At 29.2% G+C, this 8,019-nt stretch overlaps 1 protein-coding gene across 1 annotated transcript; it reads right to left on the bottom strand.

Moving 5' to 3' along the window:
• Positions 1–6,544: 6,544 nt before the first annotated feature.
• On the bottom strand, positions 6,545–8,019 carry LOC111385293 (B3 domain-containing transcription factor VRN1-like). The gene is made up of 4 exons (XM_023009676.1): positions 7,954–8,019; positions 7,031–7,781; positions 6,825–6,895; positions 6,545–6,736 (listed from the first exon to the last, which is right to left on the bottom strand). Exons 1-4 carry the CDS (start codon positions 8,017–8,019, stop codon positions 6,545–6,547), a joined length of 1,080 nt encoding a protein of 359 aa, XP_022865444.1.

Here is an 8,019-nt window from a genome sequence, read left to right on the forward strand (position 1 = left end):
AGTTTCTCGACTGCAAGTGAAAAGCCAAAAGTTTATACAGAAATTCCTACTATTTCACTACCTATCATCTCTATTCATTAAGCAAGAAAAACTCTCCATGAATCTTATTCAAAACTCTTCTCCTACAAGAGAAGCAGATTATTTCTGTTGATACTTCTAGAAAATCCAGAAAAGAAGCCAAAATTGGTTGTTAAACTAGACCACACATGTAAATTGTTCAATATGCAAAAGGGTTTGAATAATCAAAATTAAGTTGAAGAATATTATATACTTACAGCCCTCAGAAGCAGATGATGATGAGGAAGAATGGAATAATAATTTTTTGGGCGCCAAACCCATAACCACCTAGCTTCCAAATCTCTTGTTTTCTTCTTCTTTTCTTCAAGGGGGAATCAATGGTTTACCAGTGAAGGGATCTAAACTTTTTACAGAGTCATCAGAGATAGAATTCTTCCGTGTATTTGTTCCTTGAAACTTACGCTTACCATTAGGCGGATAGTAAACCTCAGTGGCTGTCAAGTCAAATACATGCACATTAAAATTTGAATTTCCAGCGTATTTGAAGAGTAAAAAGTAGCCATAACGGACAGAATCAATAGAATCAGTAATTCTAACAACATTGGAGAGTTGATGACCTTATCTTTTAACAAATTTGTTGAGGATCTTCCGAACAAAAATACATTATAATTTCTTATATATACAAGCAAAAAAATGCAGAAATTTCATCCGACTAAACCCTAAACTTTATATCATTTCTACAAGCTGATATTTCAGTTAGCAAACTACCCCAATAGGCAAATACAAGAATCTCATTAATAATTAAGAAGATATGAAAATTACCAGTTTGTGAAGGGAAGTGATTGAGGGCAAAATAACTTTGAAGAATCTTCTTCTAAATCCATTTTTGTTGCTTTGTGTTTCATATTCCTGTTTTTCGAATCCAGATGAAGAGTCAAGCCTTAATTATGCCTTACAGATAATTAGTGTCAAATATCAATCGTTATTGATGTCTGTCCCACTGCTCTATGTTCAATATCAATCTTAATTTTATATTATTTTGTATTCAATCCATTTGAATTTATAATTATTGCTATTCTCAAAAAATTTATTGATATTGGGAAATTGCTGCCTTCATTAGTACTATTCTGAGTGCCAAAGGGCTTCTTTAGTAGAATTTGTTTGCCTGTAATTATTACTAAAGAATTTGTTTGCCTGTAGTTAGCCCTTGTTTGAGCCCCATTTTGGAGGATAAAATGAATTTTTGAATAGTGTATTGATGGAAAATGTGTGGTTAAAAAATAAGAAAAAGTTTTTGATTTGTGTATAATATTATTTTATTGAAAAATGTGTGGTTGAAATGATGTCAAATCACTGTTGAAAACTGTATTTTGGTGGAAAAATGGGGCTCAAACAAGGGTTTTAAAAATCTTTTATTTGATTTTAGCTTATTAATTATTAATTTTTTTTTAAAGTTATCATTTGACTTTAATTTCAAGTTTTTCAAAGATTTTATTACGTCAAAAGTTAAAACGACTTTATCTAAATAGTTAAATAAGGTTTAAGCTATACTAGTATTATCTACATTATGTAATTATGATCTTGAGATTCATTATATTGTTGCAAACTTAAAAAACATGTACGAAGTTCCTATAAATCTATTAAATAGGATTTGTTTAGTTGAAACTTGAAATTATGAAAAATATTTTAAAAATAAGAAAACACACACACACACACACATTGAAAATAAGACATATTGAAACATCTAGAATAATAAAATACTAAATTTTCTTAATAATTCCTATCATTAGTCAATTATACAAATATATATATATATATATATATGTCTAAACCTCGCCTAGGCTTGTTTAAACTCGTACAGTTTGAGTTTCACCCCACGCCTGACCCCGCTTTATGGTTTTCAAAACTTATTTTATATGATTCCAACGAAGAATTTGTACCACTAGTGTGCCAAAAATAAATGATTGATAATATTGGTTATTCAACTCTCCCCTCGATAAAAGTTATGACTCACTTACTGGGCATTCAAATCTTAACTAAAGAGTATTCCATGACTTTACTACTTGACAAGGTAATAAATTTAAATTGATTCATAATGTAAATTATTTTAAGTGATTTGATATACGAATAGGTACTGATAAATTGGTAGCTTTTATTACAGTGATGTTAATATCAGTGTTCTAAAAAGCTCATCTTGATGGCAGCTAGGCATCGCCTAGGCCTGAAGCTCTACCAAAACTCTTCACACTCAGACGCTTCCTTTTTTTCCCCCTAATTCTTAAATGATTGAATTTTTTTCTTCGTCTCTTTCGTCTTTCCTATGCACACTTTATTAGTTTTTTTTTTCCTTTTTAAAAAAAATCTTTTATTTGATTTTAGCTTATTAAATATTATTATTATTATTTAAAAAGTTGTCATTTGACTTTGATTTCAAGATTTTCAAAGATTTTATTTGGTCAAAAGTTAAGACGACTTGATCTAAATATTTAAATAAGGTTTAAACTATATTAGTATTATTTACATTATGTAATTATGATCTTAAGACTCATTATATTGTTGCAAACTTAAAAAGCATGTATGAAGTTCCTATAAATCTATTATGTAGGATTTATCTAGTTGAAACTTGAAATTATGAAAAATATTTTAATTTTTGCATTTTGAAAACATTAAATTTGTATAATTGACTAATGATAGGAATTATTAAGTAAATTTAGTATTTTATTATTCTAGATGTTCAATATGTATTATTTTAATTATAGATAATTTTTAAAATGTTTAAAAATTTGAAATAATATTAAAAATAAGAAAACGTTTTTTTTTAAATTATTTTTTTTAACGCCTAGACTCGTTTAAACTCATACAGCTTGAATTTCAACACACGCCTGACCACGCTTTATGGTTTTTAAAACATTTGTTAATAAACAATTATTATAATTATTGTCTTTGTTACACCTGAAATCTGCGAATATTTCATGTAAGCATCATTAGGCCACGTATGCCTCCAACGTAATAGCATGTGGTACTCACGTGTTATCCTCATTCCTTATTGTGGAATTGAGCCATCCTTTATGAGCTTCGCGTAGCACTGGCACCTCATTCTTGAATGCTCTAAGCAACATTTATGCTCATTTGACAGAAAAGGCCATCAAATCTGTTATTCTTAGAACAAATATATCAAAGGGAATTTACAATGGAACAACCAATACTCTGCAAACTTTGCAATTCTTTTCTTGATTTTAGCAGAATCGACCCTTTTTTTAGGAATTTTTGGAGAGAAAAAAAATTGCTCCAATGCTTCTTTCAGCCATGGATTATTTTTGCCAAGAGATATATGTCAATCTCAAACATGCTTTCTATCTGAGATTTTTTTTTTTTTAAATTCGAATTTCCTTTTTGATTTCAAAATTCGATTTTATGACGACATCTTAGTTAGGGCTAAACAAAGAAATTGTAAAATCGTAAAATTGACAGTTAATTAATAAATATCCATCAATTAATTAATTAAATCATACTCAAATATCCATCAGTAATCATAATTTTGAATGCAAAACCCTTAAATTGGATGAAATGTTAACAACTGTCGTTTAGCCATTATCAATCGTCCATTACAATTGAGTAAATAATTAAATCTAGATTTTAGTTCAAACTCACACATTTCTTTCTCTTCTACTAATAATTTTCTTATATTTTGACTAAATTTTCAGGTCAGCTTATTCAAATTTTCTTATTTTTTTAGTAATTATTTGCTATACTTTGTTAGTAGTTATGTCGCTTGTCAAATTTGTAAAAGGCTCCCTTAAAGTTTTAGTGGATAGTATTTTGTTTATTTGCTTAATTTCTTGGTGAGGTCACACAATTAATTATTTACATTTTAACTGACTTTCTAGATTTTATCGTTAATTGTTAGAATCATTTGATGGATTACTTAAATTGTTGTTTTGAAGTTTAGGTCAATGGGCCTTTTGACATATTATTTTGGTGAAAATTGAATGCAAGTAAATACAAGATTATCCCCAAAATTGTTAAAGATGTGTTAACTATTAAATATTCACAATTATATATGAGTCGCATTCCTTACTAGTGGTCAAATTCTTAATTCCTTTAAGAGGCCACTGAGTGTAAATATGGTTGATGCTATGATTTGTCATAAAAATTGCATAGTAACAAAGAACATATAATGATTCATCATATTTAGATAAAGTAGAAGCATTGGATGATTCATAAAAAGTTATTCGATGTATTATTGTATTTGATATTTATATTCATTTTTATTTATTAGTTATTTTATATCATTAACTATAATTAATGAATGCATGGTTAAAATGTTTCTATTATAGAACTTTGGTTTGTAATATTTTTAATGATAATATTTATGTTATAATATAAAAAAATTTAGACTAAAATTTATGATTTAAGTTATTCGATATATGTTACTAAAGCCATCAATGGATTGAATTTTAATCAAAATCCAATGAAATTAATGAGAGATGAATTTAGGGTTTCAGTACGATAATCCGATTAAGATTCGAATCCGATAATCTGTTAACTAAATGGAGCAAATATGGATATAGGTCGATCCGATCCGATTTATTATAATAATATAATATATTTTACATATTATATCATAATCTAGTAAACATAATTTTTTTCATTTTGAAAATTATATTATGCTTTACATATAATTTTCAAATAATAAATAATATTAGATAATAGTATAATATTGTTAATTGAAATATTTGAAGAGATTTAAATTTTTTATTAATTAAAATAAAATAAAAATAACTGTAATAATTTGTTTTATAACATCAAAAACTAATAATTAATATGTCCAAAAATAATTTACATTGTTTAAATTGATATTATTTGTGATTATAATCTTGTTGAGGCTATGATTTTTAATGAAAATAACAAAGTAAACTAGTAACACTTAGAATTGACAATTTGCTAGTATCCCACATTGAAATATTACTAAAATGTTGAAAATTGAGTATCCTTTAAAAAGTTAGTATCCCACATTGGAAGATTACTAAAACATTCCAAGAAAAGTCTCATTTAAAAAATGAGCTAAATGAGCAACACTTGGATAAAAAATTGATTTGGGCCTTTTAGTATAAAATAGGTGAGCCCATCAAGATAGTTAAAATATTTTTTGGAAAAAAATCATATTACCCGAAAAAATAGTGGATTTTTTTTTTCAAATTCGGATCGGATATCCGATAACATAGCAAATTGAATATGAATTTAACAATCAAATATCCATTGGATTATCGGATCAGAATGGATAGGATAATATTTATTAACGGATCGGATCGGATTGGATCTGGGCAAATCCGCTCCATATCCGATCTATTTACAGCCCTATATGTTACTTTATCTCATTAAACCGTGGTTTTAAACCGAACAAAATCGAAAAAAGTGAATTGGATTGGATTGATTTGGTTTAAAAAAAATTCAAAATAATTTAAGAGGTTTGATTTGAAAATATCTCATAAACCGTCCAAATCGAATCGTGTTCATCCCTAATTTTAGTTATTTATTTAAGTCGATATATTCTACATCATTTTATGTTAGAAGTTACGATTAAATCCCATTTTCAAAGCTTATGAATGTGTTGTGTTGTCATCGTCATACTTGCCATGAAATAATCATCATTTGTATGCAAGGACTGAGTATACTAGCATTGAGATTGATTTACTGACATGTGAGGATATATTTCATATTACTCAAGAGAGATTGCTAAATGAAATATATACGTTGATCATCAAGTTCAAATGTGATTTTTTATTTTTAAAAAAATGAAAATTAATCAGACGTTTACACAAAATAACATACGAAATCCTATAAATCTTATCACCAATTAGAATACTAAATTCAGCATAAAAAATCAGATACTTAAATTAAAAAATTTCAAAACAAAAATGGGAAGAAGTGAAAGATGACTTGGTCTTGTCCTTTTCTTTTTTTAAAAAAAAAAAACAAATTATTTTCTAAAACGAGAAAGAAAATAAATATGAAAATAGTTATTTGTTTTGGGTTTAAAATTGAACCTACAAATCATTCAAACTCTAATTTTAGTTTCTTTTACCCAAAATTCAGACCTTACAACATTAATAATAAAATAAAATATTTTAAACAAGAAAAATTATAAATTTGATTTCATTGCCAGCAATCCGATTCTTAAAAATGACAAAAGCACTCGCAATAAACCTTAAAGTTCAGGGAAACATGAAACAAATGCTATGAAGTTGGATGGTTAATTTAGAAAAAATTAAGGTTGATTGGCTAAATTGATGCCCCAACCGATGGGAAATTTTACACCAATCCCTTTCACTCAAACAAGAAATTTAACCAAGCTCCACTTTAGGAATTACCTAAGCAAAAAGTTGCAAATCTGTGCCTAGCAAAATTCAAATAAACGTACTAATTTGAGAACTGCTTAAATCAAATCAGCTGAAGTCAGTTCGGGACTCTGCTCGTATTGCAAAATGTGGAAACCTTAATCGCAGGTTTATCGACGTCGATGAGCTCAAAGACACAAGTATCTCCAGCCTTGAGGTTTTTTTTCCTTAATAAATGTCACCAATCCTTGGTTCAAAACCAAAACCTTACCTTCTCTTAGATGGACGACGCTAAGCAGCCACTTCTTACCATCACAATCATGAAGTTCAAGGCTCTTTAGAGAACTTGAAAGATGCGCAAGAAATGCGGGTGGCATGCACTTCAGAAACCGGAAAAATTGCAGTAAACTCAAATTTGGAGAAAGACGAGAAAGAAACATAACTCGGTAACATAAAACTCTATCTTACCAATATCTTTCCTGACAGATTGTATGGTTTCAACACGACAGTAAACGTAGGATTCTTGGGCAAAAATTTTCCTGCTGCATGTAACACAACTTTTAAATTCCAAATGATTATTTCTTTTCATTTTCATACTTCAACAATTTGCATAAGAGGAAATCATTTCTAGAAACAATCTTACCGATCAAAATAGATATCTGTAAAGAACTTACTTGACTTAGCTTTCTGATTGGCTTCAGTACATGGGATTGCCTCTCCAACATTCTTGGTTATGGGATTCTTAGGTTTGCTTTTGTTGAGGTGAAGTGATTTATCTAAGACTCGTTTAGTGGGTTGAGATGTATTTGACTTGCCATGACATGCCATGACTTTTCTTCGTGTTAGATAACGATGCCGATATTTCGATGTCTCGGCTGAATTTACCTTATCTCCTTTGACTTTATGGGCAAATTCAGTTGAAGAAAAAGACAACTCATACATGGTCTGATGATCACTAGTTGCATTACCCATGAATTCATTTCTAGAGGGGCAGGCCACTGGTTTGCCACCGATGGAAGATAGTATTTTAACAGAGTCATCATCACTGTGCTCTTCCACTATAGGGGGAATCAATGGTTTACCAGTGAAGGGATCTAAACTTTTTACAGAGTCATCAGAGATAGAATTCTTCTGTGTATTTGTTTTTTCAAACTTACGCTTACCATTTGGCGGATAGTAAACCTCAGTGGCTGTCAAGTCAAATACATGAACATTAAAATTTGAATTTCCAGTGTATTTAAAGAGTAAAAAGTAGCCATAACGGACAGAATGGTCCTCAACAAACTTATCCCAGCCGTCATTAAACCAAAGAGACTCCTCCACCTTTTCCAGTCTCACACACCAAAGGGCACCAATAGAATCAGTAAGTCTAACAACATTGGAGAGTTGATGACCATATCTTCTAACAAATTTGTTGGGGATCTTCTGCACAAAAATACGTAATAATTTACTATATATACAAGCAAAGAAACGCAGAAATTTCATCCGAATAAACCCTAAACTTTATCTCATTTCTACAGTGTTATTTCAGTTAGCAAACTATCCCAACAGGCAAATACAAGAATCTGATTAATAATTAAGAAGAAACGAAAATTACCAGTTTTTGAAGGGAAGTGATTGAGGGCAAAATAACTTTGAAGAATCTCGTTGCTTCTAAATCCAT

The sequence above is a fragment of the Olea europaea genome, unplaced genomic scaffold, assembly GCF_002742605.1.
Source record: "Olea europaea var. sylvestris unplaced genomic scaffold, O_europaea_v1 scaffold3118, whole genome shotgun sequence".
Lineage (NCBI taxonomy): Eukaryota > Viridiplantae > Streptophyta > Magnoliopsida > Lamiales > Oleaceae > Olea > Olea europaea.

Excerpts from the sequence above, each read along its gene's own strand:
- LOC111385293 (XM_023009676.1), bottom strand. The coding sequence starts at position 8,019 with ATGGATTTAGAAGCAACGAGATTCTTCAAAGTTATTTTGCCCTCAATC. Across the intron at positions 7,782-7,953 it reads TCACTTCCCTTCAAAAACTG|AAGATCCCCAACAAATTTGT; the intron begins GTAATTTTCGTT and ends ATTTTTGTGCAG. Across the intron at positions 6,896-7,030 it reads CAATCAGAAAGCTAAGTCAA|GAAAATTTTTGCCCAAGAAT; the intron begins GTAAGTTCTTTA and ends TACATGCAGCAG.